The following is a 19555-nucleotide window of genomic DNA, read 5'->3' as shown; positions in this document are numbered from 1 at the left end:
GCTTCATTGTAACTTTATTTATGTTCTGGCATCATATTCATACACAGGCAGATAAAATGGCGCTCTTTTTCGAGGCAATTGGCTTGTTTCCTTTGTTGCAGAATTTTTTCGTTTGTTGTTTTTGTGACCTGAAGGGATAAAAAATAAGCAAAGCTAATTTACTGAAACTCATAAATCCTTAATAATATATGGTTGAAATTTCTCTTTAAAAAGAAATGTTTAATGTGTTAGGTTTCTAACTACGTCATCAGAAAAAAAATTGCTGTTAGGCATATAGTTTGTCAAAAATAAGAACTCCGCCAGACATTCGTTTTGACCTGTGGCGGTGACTATGGTAACGAAGTATGACTATTTCAAGAAGGGGTGCGGGGTCACTGTTTTGGAGTGGTTTCAGCTCAGGTAGCTGGGGGAAAGGGAATATCTTTCTTCGGTATATTGTGTTAGTCCTAGAGTGAAGCTACACTCCCTAAAACACGCCATTCTTGTTTCCATAGCACCAGACGGCCTCAGACTTTGTGGTAGGAGGAGTTCTTAGTTTAGACAGACTATACCTTCTAACTTAATTATCAAAAAAGGAAGGAAAAAAAACATTTTTGAAAGTAACGAATTACTACCGAGGATGCTGGGAACGAAAACAACGTGACCTGTTTGATTACACAGCGAAACTTAAGGTGTTTCTAATAAATCTTTCATTTCTCTCTATTATTTAAAAATAGAATTTTTATGTTTATATGCCTTCTGCAATTCGCGAACGCAACGACCTATTGGGGGCGTTGTTATTTGAGACGAATGACTGCTAGCGAAACAACACGATCATCAGTTGCACTGGAGATTTCTTCAGTGTAGCATGGCAACGTTCCTTCTTTTTTGTGGCTTATTAAATTTTTTTAAAAAAAGAAAGAAAAATGTTTGATATTCTTTCTTACGCAAATAAAAGCAAAATGGAAACTCTTTCTTTTTAGAGAAGGAACATCCAAAACACATCGGAAAATATTTGTAAAAAACCTTCTTATTCGCGATCGCAACGCTCGATAGTACGCCCGCTAGCGGATTGGTATTTTTCAGGCTTTTATTTATTAAGTTTTCATTTAGTTCTATCAGAATCATTAGCAGAGTATGACGCCATTTTTTAGCAGCAAATAAAAAGCAAAATTTCATTAAGGAAAAGGCTGAAAAAACGACCCAGAACATTGGTAAATCTTTCTGAAACAGAACGCGCCCAACATTAGAAAAACAATTTCTCAATAGTTTTTAGCTTTCTATTATCAACCACATAACTTCCGATTTCGTGATCGCATGCTGTTGCAGATGTGTGTATTACGGCAAAAAAAAAAAAATTTGTCTTCAATTCTTTAGAAATTGAAGTATCATTGCTTACATAAGCTTGCAAGTAATCATTGCTTACTTCATTTCAATAAATAAATGTGATTTCAGAACGTACAGAATTGTAATACTTATAGAATATTCTTCTTCTTTATAGAATGATATATATTTCTGTATCTGTATAATTTAAAAAACAACAGTAAAAAATCATCCGAATTACTTGAAATAGTATCATTTGATTATTAATAATTTTTTTATCGTTTTCTTGGTAAGTATTTTTTAATTTTGAATGATAAATTTGAACTAGAATTTATCTATTTTACATTGACGTTACATTCTACGTTACATATTGAAATTCATATCGTTACATATTGAAATTCATCATTCTACATTCTACGTTACATATTGAAATTCATATCGAGAGCTTGCAATGGCTGACTATGTTATTTTAGCAAATTTTTATGCTTAAAAAGTAGCCGCTACCTATAAAGAAATGAACTCTTATGTATTAAAAATTTGGAAAATTTCTTAACTTTAGGTGTGTGAAAGATTGTTTATCGCTGTTTTTTGTTTGGAAAATCTCCAGAAAGGTCCAAACAATGTCTCGAAGAATCCGTCGGTTCGATTCGTATAAGGTGGTAGAAAAATGAAACAGAGGTTGTTACAAGTTGATGCTGCTAGACATAACAATCTGTCTAATAATGATTGTGGAATCAGTTTCAAACTGATGATAAATGTTTTCAGACATATTAACGAAGCATCAATCAAAAGAAACACGGAAATTGCTACTATTTGATTGTTCATTGTTAAATTTCCAGTGGAAAGATAAGTAAAGTCGTCATAGATCTGTCTTTATGGAAACATTAAATTGTTTGGGTTTGTGAGAAATCCCTGTTTGTGTCGGTCAAGAAAACATGTTTCCAAGACCAAATAGGATAGGACCAGCTCAGCTTCAATCTAGAGAGAGATTCATTACAACTTTTGATCTGTGAAGAATAAGGTACCATACAAGACACGTGAAATCATAGATTTGGACAGGGTTTGGATGTTAGTTAAATATTATCTATTTTTAAATTTATGATAAATGTGCTCGTTTTTATGCATAATTTATGCATTAAAAAATTTTCAACATCATCCGAATTAATCTCCACCGTCTTAAACAATAAAAAATTTTAATTTGAAATTGGCAAGAGTTTTTTTTTATATTATTAAATTACTGGGAATAAGTAATATTTCTTATCTCTTCCTTGTTCAAACTCCATCCTCTCTTTTTATTGGTTAAACGACTTAACGAGTGTTATTCTCTTTACGTTCATTTGATGTTTAGACACCGAGGAAGGTTCCTGTTTATAGAACTGAAACTATAGTATGTCTATTTATGCGCTTTATTCACGTTGTATTTTGCTTTAATTTAAACTTGAGATCATTCAATAAGTTTATTGAATCTGGATACTTACGATTCATCTCCGGCGTTTAAGGATTTGATGATGACGTGTTCCAGATTTAGGTTATGAGAGGAGAGCAAGCTGAAAGTCTTAGACGTCCACTTGACGGTCACTCCTTTGATCACACCCAGGTGCTGAGGCTGCCTCACCAGAAAAGAATAAGCAGCTCCATTTGCCAAATCGCTGAAAAAAGTCATTCATGCTCAGACGTGAAGGATTTATATGATATTTTACCAAAATGACAAGTTTTTAAGTAATGAATTTCGTTATTTCATCCAATTTATCTCGGATTTATAACAGGATGCGTTGAGAATTGCGCACGTTCAAATCCTACGTGGAAATACCTTCACTGAAAATTAACGATTAAACTCTATTTAGAAGTTTTGGATTAATATTAAATGAATAATATTAAGGCGACAGGATGAGTGATGTTGTTTCATTTATGGCAACTCGCACACAACGCTATGAACAAAGTATGTCGATATTTCCTTTTTTTACCATTCATATTAAACAACATGCTTTTCCAATTTCATGCCACTTTCTTGTTTTATCTTCATATAAGTTGCATTTGATTGGGATTAAATTTTTTAAAATTATATTTTGTTTTTAGGACGATTTCATTTGGCTCGGCATTGCGCGTGAATGCAGTTGGTGTCAATTTTCTCCACGGAACACTTTTAAATATATTTTTTGTAAAATCAATTTCACCATTTTTTTGTTCGTTACTTTTTTTAAAGCATAAGATTTTAAAAATGTCTTAATTTTTTGATAATTAGATACTGATTAAAGAAACAGGGAATGAAAATTCGATACACCGGAAATAAATCTAAAATTTCAATCATTTTTGCATAAATGAACAAAAAAAAGTTTATATTCAATTATGAATCATCTTGAATTTGATCATTTACTGTATATCATTTACTGTATATCATTTGCGTATAACTCTTTTGGGGTCCTTAAGATGAGTATTTAAAAGTAACTGATGGAAATAATAAAAAGAAAAACTACCACATCCGTAATAAATTTGAAAATGCAATTTTTTGAAGAACTGCAATTTTCTACATTACATTTCTACATCACATCTTCCAACACGAAGCTTCGTGATCGGTAGACAAAAATTCAACGATTCTCCAGGATTTTTGACTTTTTTAATTTTTTAGAAACAATTTCTTCAACGAAATTGTGGAATAGGAATTGGTTTTTAAAAATAAGACGTAATTAACACAACCACTAAGGGAAAATTTTGCTTCAAATCATACTTTCCAACTACTATAGAGTCTCCGTAGTTTTTCGAAAATACGCAGGTTTTTATTTTATTTTACAACCGTCTTTAAACAACCGACCCAATTTTATGGGTTTACGACTACTAATGTTCAACTCCGTAGCCTTGTAATTTTGAACCCAATCCAGAAGACAATGATACTCCTGTATCAAGTATTTTTCAAGTAGAAAAATTGGCATCGTGGAGGACTTTTTGATGGAACTAACCCCCATTTGCGTTACATAAAGAGGAAGACCACGAGAACCTCCCATGGTTAGCTTGACGGCAGGGGAATTCTAAACCATGATCCGTCTACCACTGAGGATGTTTCATGTCAGCACTGTGGTTGGTGCAAGCCGGATGCGGAATTCGTATCGACTGGGATTCAAACCCGGTTCGCCTCATTGGAAAGCAAACGCTCTATCCCCTGAGCCATCGCGGCTCAAAATACGCTGGTTAGCATAAATTAAGGAAAAATCACGAAAAGGATCATAACTCATAAAGTTACGCGTAGAATTAATGAAACTATCGCACATTAAAAGTGCACATTAAAATGCATAAAATAACATTAGAAAAATAACCTATATACGAGATGAATAAATCAGTTGTGTCAGTTTGGAATAGAAAAATGCCATCAGTATGGTCACATCTCTCAACAATATTGCACATACAGCGTTGTGTGATACTTTTAATCATGAGGTCAATTAGTTCCGTTGGAAGTGCATTCCATGCGCTGAATTGATAGCTAATGAAGAAAATAACATATACAATGCGTTATCGTCCTGTAGCACGAAATCATCACCTTATGCACCAGCATAAGTGTGCGTCAAGAATGGCATCTCTATACACGTGAGCATTCACGATTCCACGTGACAAGACATGCAGGCGTCCATTCAAATAGATATCACCTCACAATCAGACATTGCTGCGAACTGGATTCGAATCCCAGTCGATTCGAATTCCACATCCGGCTTGCATCGACCACAGTGCTGACGTGAAATATCCTCAGTGGTAGACGGATCATTGGTTAGAGTCCCCTTGCCGTCAGGCTAACAGTGGGAGCTCCTCTGGTCTTCCTCTCCATGTAACGGAAGTGCGGGTTAGCTCCATCCTCCACGAAGGCAAATTTCTCCCACTGCTCGATCCAGGAGTTCCGTTGTCTTCTGGATTGGGTTCAAAGTTACAAGGCTGCGCAGTTGAATATTAGTAGTCATAAACCTATAAAATTGGGTCGGCTGTTCAACGACGGTTATAAAATAAAATTAAAATTCTTCCATTAGTCTAAATCCACATTTTTGTTAGGTTAGTCTTTTTTGAAAAGATATTTAAAGTCAACAATTATTTTCACAAGGTTGCCACGGGTCCTATGAATTTATAATACTCGTATTTAATTGATGGTTGAATTTAGATATTAAAGAAATCACGATATCGTTTAGTGTGCTGAATACTAAGAAATGCTTGTTCTGTAATATTAGCCACCACAATCCCCGTAATGATTATGCTTAGTGTTTAAACACAGTATGGAATGTCTCGTTTAGTTGTTAAATTTGGGTTGAATATTGAAGAGGGTTATTTTTTCCATTTTTTAAATACTGACTTTAAAACACTGCGTCCATTTTTTTTTGCCTCCATTTGCTGCGTCTGATTTTTAAACACTCATTTAAAACTGGTCCAGAATACATACCTCACCGACGAGATTCTATCCTGAGATCCTTTTGTTTATGGTTTTCACGAAGGAAATAAAAATAAAACAACAGTTTCAATGCTTTACACTTGAAGCAATGCTATAATTTTATTGTGTATATGTCATCTTTCTGTAAAGAATTATTTGGATTTTAGAACGAACAAAATATTTTATAAGTTATTAAATTTTTTTAAAAAATCGCTAGTTTGGTGACATTTTTCCACCAACAGGAAAATTATTAAAATTAATCTCTTATTTTGATTTTTTTTTTTTTGCGAATTTTTTTGAGCCTAGATAATGCTGCTTTGAAGTAAGTTTTTAAATGTTAAAAAAATCAGACCACAAACACTTTTCATTTCCTCAAAACTGTGGCTTTTCTTCATATTGACGTTTTGCTTCATTTTCAAAGCAAACATGGAGGGCACTTGCTGAAGATAAGTTTGATTTAACAGTCATGAGTAACTGTTGCAAATTCAGATCGGTTCTGAAAATAGCACATTATTGGCAAAGAAGCATTTCGCGTGACTACAGAGACTTCGAAAAACAGCCTTAACCCTTTTTTTACTGTATTGATATTTAAAAATTCCTTCTACAAGACTTACCAGGACCAACGAAACAGCAAACGTCATCTCTGGCAGTAGTGTAACCAAATATCGTTACTAAACTAATGATTACTGCATATTGCATTGAATGCATATTGCTGAAATACGTTATGTAATACGAGGGTTGTTTTTCTTTAAAAGTCAGAGTCGTTTTGTTGTGTACACTAATAAGTGACGCGTGCGTCACAACGAGTGCTTACATCTTGTCGCGACATTCCCTGGAAACAACTGTGCTCTGTTACAGCTGCGTAGATAAACAGTACAATCAGTTCTGTGTCTTTAACACTAGATTGCCTAAAGGAAGCCATTTTGACTGTTTTTTAACTCTTTTTCATTTGCAAAAAAATGTACAAATTATAATGCATAAATTAATATTTTCTTTCCAAGTGAAGTCAATTTTTTATTGTTAATATTTACTATTAACTTGTTATATAACTGTAAATAATATAAAAAATATTAAAAATTAATTAAACAAATTTCTTTACGCATTAGTCATTTTTCCACAATGCAGTCATTTTGACTACTTTTGAGCAATATAGGTATATATGTTACCGTTAAAGTATATAATGCAGTTATTTCATAGAATACCTAGTTATTCCATGAAATAACTGATTGTGTCCGTTAAAGTGTTTAATATGTTATTAATTTGCCACTTTAACTAGTTATTCTATGAAATAACTAGGTATTCTATAAATTAACTAATGAGAGTCAGTTAAAGTGTAAAATAAACAATTTATCTAAAATGAAATAACTAGGTATTCTATAACTAAACTAATGATAGACAATTAAAATGAAAAAGAAGCAATTTATCTAATTTATGCAGCGTATAAATGGTATTTATGGAAACGTACCATAAAATCATTTGTTACAACAAGGATTACTAAAATGACACTTGGAATTACAAAGAACATTATTTCTAAAACAAAAACATTTTTTGTTGACACACTGGGTTTTACACGAACATTTTTTAAATCCCTGACCAGTACCTAAACTTTGAGCTGTAGCAACCGACCGGAGCGATATTTCTACATCCGGTACTTCTTCGATTTTAATTAATTTTTGTTCGCAGACACTGAACTGGGATCGGGAATATAATTGTTTTATGCGGCCGTTTCTTGTGCCCAATTGGAAAAATCCTTCTTCGGTTATTTTTATGATGATAGCTAAAATAGATTTGGCATCACCTTTTCCTCTGTCAACTTCAGGCACTGGGATACGGACGGTAAACCCCACAGAGGCTTCAGAATGAGATTTATCCGACATTAATTTCATCTTTTTCGCTTGAATTTCTAAACATTTTTTAGACTTTTCTCTTTCTCTTTGAACATTAAGTTCATTAAAACACAATTTGCAGATTTTCTGCTCAACTTCATCTTCTGAAACATAATCTTCCGAACATGATATATGGACAGGCTCCATACATTTGAAGCAAACTATATCTTCACTGTATTCTTTTGAACAGACAACACATACTTTCGAAATGGGATTATTTAATACTGTTTATTTTACTACTTTTCCAACTACTTGTTCAACTACAGATATATGATGTAGATTATTTTACACTTTAACGGGCTGCAGATCGTTATTCTATGAAATAACTAGTTAAACCATGAAATACAAGAGAGTTTTACACTTTAACGGACACGATCAGTTATTTCATGGAATAACTAGGTATTCGATAAAATAACGGATTTCATACTTTAACGGTAACATATACACTAAGTTTCAGTCTTTCTAGTGTTAAAATGTTCGAATTTTACAAATTGCCTGCCACGCACGAAATACAATCACTGATGCGTTTTTAGTCAGCTCAGCTGCAAACATTCACTGGCAGATTTGTGAAGTTGTAAAATTACCTGCCAAGCTTTGCTACTCTATGACAATGACTGTCTCCGCAGCTCAAATCCCAGCTTCATTGGACTCTTTTTTAGTTGTGAAATTTTTGACCTCCATACAGCCCAGAGACCTTGCGCTGAATGATTTTCATCTTTTCCGATATTTGAAACATCATTTTGGCAGCAATCACTACAACGATGACGAAATACGTGGAAACGGTCGTGATCTCTCGGATAACGGAGCAGGCGGCAAGTTTGTATGAAGAGGGTATTCTAAATCTAATTGTAAGGTATGAAAAGTGTTTAAGCAAACTTGGCAACTATGCTGGAAAAAAGAGAAACGTAGGTAGAATCAGAAAATAAATTTGCTTCATGAAAATTTTCTTTCGTTTTGTTTTTATTTTCAAACGGCTCTCACTTAAAAAACGAGCCTCGTATATCTGGTGGATATATTGATAATAGCTTTTAAAGGAGTTCTAAAGTTAAAAGTTTTTCACTAATATTACTTACGTTGCTTCGTATTTGGCGTTGTAACTTCTTTGATCTCCCTGAATCTCAATATTAATGGTGCCTCTCTTATCCTGGCTTCCTTTTTTTGGTTTGAATAGTTTTATTGTGATGTGAAACACGTATTCTAAAAATGGGAAGGAAAAAAAAGTGATTCAGTTAACAAATTGATGTCATCACAACACCAATTATGTGTCTGAAGCAAATGTATCGGTCATTGACCCAGAGATTTTCCCCCAAATATTTAAATTGGTATTTCTAGCTTAACATTTGATTTGAAAAGATTTTGAGCAACGATTTATAAATACAGTGGGTTTTTACGTTGTCTGTTTTGTACTTTATCCCGTTTCCTAGGTCATTTTCGGGGTTGGTTCGTGAAAATTGACTTTACTAGTAATGTTAAATTTTCCCAGATTTTTCATTACCCTTTTTAGGAAAATCCCGCTTCTTTCTGTTTCTTAACACATCAAAATCATTTTTTCCATGCAAAACTCGCTTAATTTTTAAAAAATTTCTTTTCTCCTTTTTTTTTCTAAAAAAAAAAGAAAAAAGAAAAGACCTATTACTGTTTATAGTTTTTTTTCTTCTTCTAATTCTTTCTATTCTATCTAAACGTTCTTATGTCTGTGCGAGGGAAAGGGAAGTAGGGGAGTTTAAATTTTAAAATTGCGAGTGGAATTTTTACCATCTAATTTCAACCTTTAAATCTTATAATTATCCAATCGTTTAAAGAACCTTACATTAAACTATTGGTTAGGCAAATCATTTCATTTTCTTGATTCCCAAGAAATGCATGATGCTTCTAATGCAAAAACAAATGTTCTAGAAGCTCCGAATTTGATTTCTACAGCGTTGGACAGTGTCGACTCAAATGCTTTAAAAATGGGTTTAATAAAGCTTCTCGATATCCATCAGGAACAATGGCCCTTTTGAATTAATGTCTGAAAAACTTCCAAAGTAGTATATCGACTTCAGTGCATATTCTATTACTTTTCAATATCTGATCCAATGTCAGCTCCTGATGATAGCGTTGACAACGATGAAACAATGAGTAAGAACTATCGGAGGATGTATCCCCAACTGATAAACAGTTTGAAGGCATAAAATTTCTCAAAATATTTGAAAATGCAAACCATAAAGCAAACAATAGTAAGTATTGAGAGCGATATTGTTGAAATTGAATTTAAAAACAAAAAATTATGTAAAGATTACCCATTTTTCATTATTACCCATTTTGTAGATTATCTCGTAAGTGTCACCCTTCGAAAAATATACCGAATTTTTTTTTTTACTCCAACTTTACGTCTGCGTTTCTACCGACGAAAAGCGTATATATATATATATNCAAATGTTAAGAAAAGCAGCTTAACAGCCCGTAGGAGAAAGAAAGCCTGAGCAGGGATCAATTTAGTAATCCGACGTAACGAACATAAACTGCGCAGTGGGTGATAATAAGAAAGATGTCACTACTTTCGGGCTATTAAGCTACGCAGTGGTGATAAAAACGAAGGATGCCATTAGGTTTGGACTAGAAAAGGATTCTTGTGAATGATAACCCGTGCCGAGGCTTTTCTAGGAGGTATTGCATATCCCCACATGGATCGAAGAACGTATACAGACATCCTACTTAAAACGGAATTATCAGATTGAATTTCAGGTAGACCTAATGCATACATTTAAAAGTTAATGTCTACTATGTATGTACAAAGGGAATCATTGCAAAATAGGTCTTGCACTTCCTCTGGGACAAAATCATCTGACAGACCTATGGATGATTGACTAAGAGTAGATGGTGTTACGGGTTGAAATTCATCATAGGACTTACGGGTTGCTACTTTAGAATGATTTTTACTCTTAAACTTGGAAAAATGCGCCATCCAATTATTATTATGCGTGTAGTGTTTTCAATATAACGCGTAAACTCAAATTTGGGTCGGCTGTTCAACGACGGTTATAAAATACAATACTTAACCCAGTGTTTTGGGGTTGGAGTCTTCCTGTCGTCAAGCTAACTGTGGGAAATTTTCGTAGTTTTCATCACCATGTAACGCAAACACGGGTGAGTTCCATGAAAAAGCCCTCCGCGAAAGCAAATTTCCCACAATACTTGATCCAAATCCTGGATTGGGTTAAAAATTTCAGGGCTATATAGTTTAACATGGATAGTCATGAACCCAGAATTGGGTCGACTGCTCAACGACGGTTTTAAAATGAAAAAAAAAAGATGTTTACGTTGTCTTTTGGGTCAGCTTCAAAATTACAAGATCATTGAGTTAAACATTGATTATCGTAAGCTCAGAATTGGGTCTGCTGTTCAACACCAATTATAAAATAAAGTAAAATTTATTCTCGCGTTGAGCCTTTCTTTCTTGAACTGACCGGAGTTCTAAAAATGAAATGAAATAAGCTTTACCCCAGTACGGTCTCTTGGTGGAAGTCGTGACATAAAACGTTTTGGATTTCTTGTTATCCTTGAATCGTCTGTACTCTTCTGCATACATTCCCATGATGGCACATCTCTGCTGACTGCAGTCGGAACACTTACCGGCCAAGAAATCTAACCAATTGGCACACTGAAACCCGACAGGCTGGGCACGTCTGTGGTTGATGGAGTAGATAAAGTATTCGGTTGCTCGTTGATGATTACATGACATAAACTGCCTGGAAGCTACAGCACAGGAAAGAAATATCAATTAACTTTTGTTGGAGAACTCAATCATAAGATGATTGGCCGAAAAATTCTCAATCTTTTTGTGATCGTGATGAAAAGTCGTCCACTACCATTTTTAAAAAGTACGCAAAATCCTCTGCCCACCGAATGCGAGATAAGTTGCGAAAATTTGATCAAAAGTGCTTGAAATTCTAAAAATTAGTTTTTTTAAAAATAGTTCATAGATTTCGCTCAAATAAGCATGGGGTGTAACTTTGTGCAAAGTACACATACAACGTGAATAAAACACAAATAAGGGTTCGAAGACAGACAATCCAGTTTCGGTTCAATGTCCTTCTATAGTTTCGGTTATATCTATATATAGTTTCTATACATAGTTTAATCTATAGTTTTGGCTCCTTACTTGCTGTAGTTTATTTACGTCGCACTGGAGATGGGGTATTGGCGGCGGTTTGGGAAACATTCCCGTGGATGATCCGAAGATACGTTTTATCACAATTTTGACCCTTTGTAGCGAGAATAGAACCTCCACTTCGGTAGCTTGACGACCTGCCCGCGAATCAGTTCTTTATAAGAGCCTGTGTACAAACATTTAGAATGGTAACTCAATATCTTCTGATTCCTTAATGGCACTGGATTTTTGATTGGCCCGTAGAGAAGCAGCTAGCGCAAGCCTATCAACAATATCTAAGATTTTTTTAAATTAAGCTTTTTGTCGCCAAATTCTTATGAATCTTGGCTACTGAAATATAAATTTGGAGTTGAAAGATTTTGCATACTTCTTAATGATGGTATTAGTAGGCAACCTTTTCACTCCGCAGTCGAAAGATTTAAGATACTTTGATTTTTATTCGGCCTACCGTAGTAGAGATCTCAATTTACCATCTACCAATCCTTCCAAGAATATAGAATGAATACCAGCTGTTCCACATCCTGGCTGTTTCATTCCGTTGTTGGGGTAGAAATCAACATGACCTACTTCCTGTTTCATTCCCAAAGCTGAAACGTTAAGAAAAATTTAAAAATTCATATTGAATTATTGCACATATACTAAGCAGCCAATCTATTATGACCACCCGTCAACATTATAAAATATATAAGGATTCATATTGAATGATTGCTCATATACTTAGCAGCCAATCTATTATGACCACCCTTCAATATTATAAAGTATATAAGGATTCATATTGAATGATTGCGCATATACTAAGCTGCCGATCTATTATGACCACCCGTCAATATTATAAAATATATAAGGATTCATACTGAATGATTGGGCATATACTACGCAGTCAATCAATTTTGACCACCAGTCAACATTATAAGATATATAAGGATTCATATTGAATGATTGCGCATATACTGAGCAGCCAATCTATTATGATCACCCGTCAATATTATAAAATATATAAGGATTCATATTGAATGATTGGGCATATACTGAGCAGTCAATTTATTATGACCACTTGACTATTTTATCCAAATGGGCTATAGTGCCATAGTGTTGACGCTCGAGGGCTGATTTGGAACTGGGATGCTTTAAATCATAGATTTTCAACCTTTTTAACATTGCCACCTCCTTAAAGAGCAAAAAAAAAATATATATATATATAACAATTCAACGCTTTGTGAAAATCCAGTTATTTAGAACTTAGAGACGGAAAGGGGTGCTGAACTATATTAGACAACATTTTTGAACAATTTTCTTACTCATTAAATTTGTTTGGTTTCTTAAAAAATAATGTGCATGTTAACTCGATACTTTTCTATCGGCTGGTAATCGCAGTCTATTTGTTATAATCTGAATAAATGAGGTAATGAAAAAAAAATACAGCAAAAAAACCTATGCATAAAAAGAGTCCATAAGCCTATACCTAATAAACCTATGCATAAAAAGAGGTATAAGAACTTATGCCTTTAATTCTAAATTGGATAATTAAAAAAGCACCCCCAAATAATTTTTTACATTAAAAAGTAATATCAACGAAACAATCGAGTAACTATGTCAGAGGGATGATTGATGGTTCAGAGCCAGTTTCTTAACGTTCGGTACAATATTTTTAGTGAGAAGTCCCCTCGTAACATGATTTCGAGTCGATTTCTCTTTTTTTGTGTGACTAGATCCATCGCAGCACTGAATCCTAGCTAGACAAGATTGGATTAAGGGAAAACAATTAAAAATATTTCGATGATAATCCACTGTCCTGGCTGCAGACGACTGATGGTGCCTCGAAGCCTGTGAGATGAGCACCATTCTGGAAGCCAGTTTTCAAAGTTTCATTAGCTGAAAGTTCGACCCATTCCTCCCGAATCTGAACCTTAGTTGTTTCAATATTCACAAAAAGGTTCATAACCCATTAAGGGACTTCCGGGGACGAAGCATCTTTAAAACGGTCAGAAAAAATCCCATGTGCAAAGATTCAAGGTGTTGACAATATTCTTGTGTATCATCTGAGAGAATTTCACCATTCTTTTCAAGATTCAATAAAATTCAAAAATGGCCGAACTCATTCCTACCAAAATTCTGCTTCCACAAAATGAGTTTTTTTTTAGAAAGGCAGAAATAACTGATTTTGTAGTGATCAAACTGAGCTCGTCACCTTGAAGCTGTAAATTAATGTCATTGAATTTTGCAAATAAATCCGTCATGTATGCAATGTCTATCTTAAATTCTAGCAATCTGTCTCTCAGAACTACATCCCTGTCCTCAAAGAACTCAAGCACAGCGTCGAAAAGATTCCAAAACCTTTTGAGACAGGCTCCATTGGGAAACCAGCGAATCTTAGTGTGTAGTAGCAAGCGATTAAATTCTTCATTCTTTTTTATAACACAGCTGTCATAATAATCGATCGTAAAGAGCGTTAGTGTGAATTTCATTCACAGCAGAGAGGACATATTTCAATGACTGATACAAATGGTCGCTGAGATTTTTTCCATCTAAATGATGTCTGAAATCACTCAGTGAACAGCTAATATATCTGGGAACAAATCCTAGTGTCAAGTACGTTGCACTATATTAACTACAGTTACTTTTGTTAACCGACACTGTTGGCGGGCGCACAATATAAACAATAAAAGAAAATCAACTATTTCTCCAAATTAATGAGTAATTTACGATAAAGAACTAATTCGCTCACCTACCTGACAAAACAAACAATGAAATCAAATCGAAACAGGGGACAGAACTTAAAGGAAGCGAACGAAAACTACCATACGTAAGACGATAGAAAAACACACTGAAAGCACATGCACTTCAATTTAAGCCAAATGACTTAAATGAGTCGGAAGCAAAAACAATGCTGCGCTGTGCTGGTTCGCATCGGAGAATAGATGTCACAGTGTCGCAAAAATCTTAATTTATTATATTCATTTAATCTTTTTTTCTTTAATATTAATTTTATTTATTAAATAATTCTTAATTTAATAATTTTATTTTGGAGTTTTAAAGTAATGGCAAACCATGCTCATCGCCCCCTTACCGCCCAAAACAGTTCATGATCCTTCAACATACTCTCACCTTATCCCGGGGGGGGCGGTATCAGCCCGTTTCGAACCAATGCATTAAATGTTTCATTGCGTCATTTGAATAAGACATCATACCTAAATATTGTTGTTTAACTAGTGCACAAAATTAAAATAAAAAAAGAATTTCAGAAAACTGATGAAACGAAATCCATTTATTTATTTTTTAAAAAAATGATTTTTTTTCCCTCGACATGTAGTTTAACATACAGAGATGCCAAATATATATAAATCTTAATATTGAATTTTTTGTCGTTTACGTTGGTTTTTCTTTTGTACTGCAGATGTTTGACACATTTAAACAACTTTATCAGCACTAGACGCCGAGAATTAGTCAACAACAACACTCCAATAGGGTTGGTTCTTCCTGTTTACAAATAAGTGTCATTCATAGTTAGTCCGCTAGATAACACAACCCGCTCCCCCACTCTTCCTTAAGTCTAAATATATTAGATGCTTGTACTGCAATTAACTTAAAAGCATGATTGAGAAAATAAAATGTATATAAATAGCGTCAGGTTTAGTCTCAATTTTAATTGCCTTATATTGTAACTCTTTGATACTTTCAAAATTATGAGATCTATACTTAAGAGCGTATTAGACCTATCTTTATGAGCAACAAATGCATGATATTTGCAAATTTGTGAATGGAATCAGCATCTAAGTCATCTTAAACAATGAATAATGTAAAAGTGTTGATTTACCCAAAAGCATGATAGATGAAGAATCTGTATGAATAATATCAACGAAATCTGCATCGGTTGGGTCGAGTCTCACAGAGGGCGGCATATACTGAAAATAGGGTGCTGCAGGATCTAAACCTGAAACATTAAAACGGAAGTTAAATTGCATTCGTTCCAATTGATGACATATGTTGATAAAATTTATGTAACATTAACCCTTAACGATCGGTTAATTTTCAAGAAAACGGTCATAAAAGTGCCTACTTTTTAGGCTTTTGTATTTGTATTACGTATTTGATTAGTGCTGAAATCTAGTTTAAAATAAGCTAACTATCTACAATTACCTTAAAAAATAACCTGGTACTGCTATCTGGTGTGTAAAATGAGAAATAAAATGTTTTCCGGGCAATAGAAATGAATTAGTTTTATTCTTATTGGCGCGTTACTACTGAGCACTCCAGCCCGTCAATATCACGGGAGTGAGAAGGAAGAACTGGAAATCATACCTATGAGGAATTTACAGAAAACTTTTTTCCTAGTGGTAGCAAAGGTAATGTTGTATTAAATTATAACTAAGATAATTTTATCCACCACTACATTTAAACCGGGATGCCTACTGCTCCCCTTTATGCAATAGTTTCAATAAATTGGTAGCAAATTATATAGTAATCTTGTGGAATATGGATAATCAAGCATACTCTTTAAAATAATAATCACGAGATTATAGTAATAGAGTTGCATTTCATTTGAATTTTTGATAAGTGGTGGTGGAAAAATTGCTTAAAAGGAAAAATACTAAACAAAAGATAACTTAAACTTAGTTACCACTAGAAAGTACTTTTTTTGCAAAGCGGGGCCAGTTGTTTAAATATTTCAAACTAATGATCAAAATGACGTTCGTAATATCTGCAGAGATGCCAACTTGCTTCGAACAGCGGACAAATATTTTCCGAGTCGTAGTCTAAATAATTCAAACGCTTATAGGATACACTCCTTTGTTACCGTTAAGCATACCCTCCAATTTCCGTAGTTTCAGAAATCTTCTTTTCTGACGGTAGCAAAATTAATGTCTTAATATTTAAAAAAAAATTAATTTTAGCGTAACTTGTCCACTATTACTTATAAAAGTGCAGGCCATATGGCTAGATTCTTAAGTTCTGATAAAAGTTTTATGAGAGATCCATTTGCTTTAAAAATTTCTACTTTGGTTCGCTACCACTAGAAAGAATTATTTTCAAAATCCTCATAAGTTGGAGGGTATGCCGTTAAGCCATGATGAGCCTTTATAAACTTACACAATTAACTGAAAATCTGACCATTTTAGTTCTCTAACCGTTCTTTGAAATATTTTGTCGAATCCGGATCTGTGAAAATGTTTAACACGGCTGTAACAAAATGGCTTTATCACATAAGCCTTTAAATATTTAGAAATAGTGGTGAGTAACAATCCTGTTAATCGAATTTACTAAACCAAGAATCATGTACTAAAAGACTCGAAAATATTTATCCGGAGCAGGTTGGCATCGCTGTGTCTGATAAAAGCTTTAAAAAAGCTCTCTTTAATTTCCAATTTCCTTTCTGTTTCAGTCCTAGCACAAATCTCAAATTATGGAAGGTATGTGATAAAGAAAGTGCTAAAAAATATTATTATTGCTAACAGGGCCGGATTTACGTATAAGCTAAATAAGCTGTAGCTTGGGGCCGCGATATGGCAAGGGCCCCCAGATCCAACTTTTTCCGTCTTTTTTTAAAGTTTTATTCGGAGCTGGAGCCTTCTGAAGACTAAAATACATTTCTTTTCTCTTTTACATTGGCGAACGCTTTTCAAAATCTAATAGAAGTGTTTACAAATATAAAATAATTGTTACTCTTCACTTTTCTAACCAAAAGAGCAATAAAAAGGCCTTTTGACTGATGAAAATATCCTGTAGCTTTCGTAGCTACCAGTGATGGGAGTAGTCCATGGATCCTAAAAAGCAGTACTCTAGACTCCATGGAGTAGTCAAATAGCTGCCTCAATTTTACACTGTGGGAAATGTTTTCAGCTTCTTTAAATTGCTGTGGGCTCTTTTGNGAAAAAAAAACTCTGTTAAACATATAATGGTTCTTCTAACATGCCAAATCTTTACTCGGTGCTTAAAATGTGCTTATGATGTTCTTAAAATGAGTTTCTGTTTTCTTCCTCGTTCAAAAAATATGTGCAATAATAGAAAGGCTCTACATTATAGTCCCATCACAACCAATATATTTAGCAATCAAGCAATATTATCAAATTTTTAATAATATAATGTTAATATTCAGCAATAAAAAATACGACAGTTTACTTTAGGTGTATAGAAATAGAATTGAACTTAAAAGGGCCCCATCATTTTCAGTAGCTTAGGGCCCCGCCAAGCTTAAATCCGGCCCTGATTGCTAAGAATAAAAATCAAACTACATTGGTTGCGTTTTCATCCTGGAAAAAATTCGAGACAAAATCATAGACAAAGATGAAAGAAATAAAATGTTTTTACCATCTACCAAAATATATTTTTACGTTGTTCGGAAATATGTCTGGCTATATTAAAGGGGACTAGCTTGATTCGTAAAGCTAAATTGTGATTAAACCCTTTACTTACTCTTCAGAAAGGTCCCACAGTGGACTGATCGTAAAGAAACGGTTCCCAATAGAAAACCGAAGTCAAGCATCACTGACTGCTCTCACTAAGCGATCACTTTGATCAATCTGCGTAGGGACCGAGGGTGTGTGGTATAGGTCCTCGTTAAACTTTTCTACCGTAAAGTGCTCGACTTCACGCACAGGTTGTCGAGCTAGCAAAGCATGGGAGCCATTCCTTCCGCAGAGGATCAAAATTGCGATGGCATGTCTTCGGAGCATCCTCGGGGATGTTTCTCAGACCGTCGCCAATTGCCCATTATGGAGCTTTAGTGCGACGTAAATAAAGTACCTACTCTTTAGCACGCATAAAAAATAATTGTAACGTCCTAAACGGGTTGATAATACAATAAAAGAAACGCTTTTTTCAGAAAAAAAGGAAAGGGAAACGATTAAAAGCAATCGTTACTTAACCCTTCATATATTTTATTTTATACTTTATAACCGTCGTTGAACAGCCGACCCAATTTTATGGGTTTACGACTACTACTACTGTTCAACTCCGTAGCCTTGTAATTTTGAACCCAATCCAGAAGACAAGGGAACTCCTGGATCAAGAATTGGAAGAAATTTCCTTTCGTGGTGGACTTTTTGATGGAACTGACCCGAATTTGAGTTACATGGAGAGGAAAACCACGAAAACCTTCCATGCTTAGCCTGGCGGAAAGGAGACTCAAACCAGTGATCCGTCTACCTCTGAGGATATTTTACGTCAGCACTGTGGTCGGTGCAAGTCGCATGCGGAATTCGTATCGGCCAGCCATCGCTGAGATTCGAACCCGGTTCACCTCATTGGAAGACATAAATTGTAGTATTTAAGTGTTACCAGTGATTCTGCCCAGTTTCTTGAGTCTCTCTCCAGCATATCCAGCGATGTGTGCACCGAGACTGTGACCCACAAGATGAACCTTCATCGGATCAACATTCATGTATTTCTGAAGGGAAAAAAACAACACTCTTTTCATTAAATTGCACGACATTTTTCAAGGAATTTTAAAATACCCACTTAAAAATTCTAATATAGCTGTCAAGTTGACTTGTGAGTTGACTACCTGTCTAAGTTGATCACCTGACTGTGCTGACCATTTATCTAAGTTAACTCAATATACAATAACGAACTCAATATATCGTTAAGATTTTATTAACTTTAAAAAAAATCTGAATGTAAATCCTTATTTTTATTTTGAACTTATTAAACTATCATATTAATTTAGTTGACAGGGTTTACAGAGCACTGGACTCACGTTCTTGGCCGAAGATTCCCTGTGTAGTAAATGGTGACTGGTTCACGTAAAATCTATCGGATCATAAAGGGCTCCATGTTCTGATAACAAATCAATACCTCTGGGGGTACTGAATTGGAGAT

At 34.4% G+C, this 19555-nt stretch overlaps 1 protein-coding gene across 1 annotated transcript in view; it reads right to left on the bottom strand.

The window, feature by feature from the left end:
* Window positions 1–19555, bottom strand: part of LOC107436120 (pancreatic lipase-related protein 2-like) — a 35145-nt gene continuing 15590 nt past the window's right edge. Inside the window, exons 4-10 of the mRNA XM_016047701.3 lie at window positions 19016–19124; window positions 15555–15671; window positions 12211–12327; window positions 11071–11325; window positions 8661–8784; window positions 2781–2951; window positions 1–128 (exon numbers count right to left, since the gene is read on the bottom strand). Coding sequence (XP_015903187.1) covers window positions 38–128; window positions 2781–2951; window positions 8661–8784; window positions 11071–11325; window positions 12211–12327; window positions 15555–15671; window positions 19016–19124 — 984 coding nt within the window. The 3' untranslated portion in view covers window positions 1–37. The remainder of the gene's footprint in view (window positions 129–2780; window positions 2952–8660; window positions 8785–11070; window positions 11326–12210; window positions 12328–15554; window positions 15672–19015; window positions 19125–19555) is intronic.

This window comes from Parasteatoda tepidariorum, chromosome 9 (genome assembly GCF_043381705.1).
Source record: "Parasteatoda tepidariorum isolate YZ-2023 chromosome 9, CAS_Ptep_4.0, whole genome shotgun sequence".
In the NCBI taxonomy this organism is placed as follows: domain Eukaryota; kingdom Metazoa; phylum Arthropoda; class Arachnida; order Araneae; family Theridiidae; genus Parasteatoda; species Parasteatoda tepidariorum.
The sequence above is the reverse complement of the archived record's forward strand: the minus strand, read 5'-3'. Positions and strand labels throughout refer to the sequence as shown.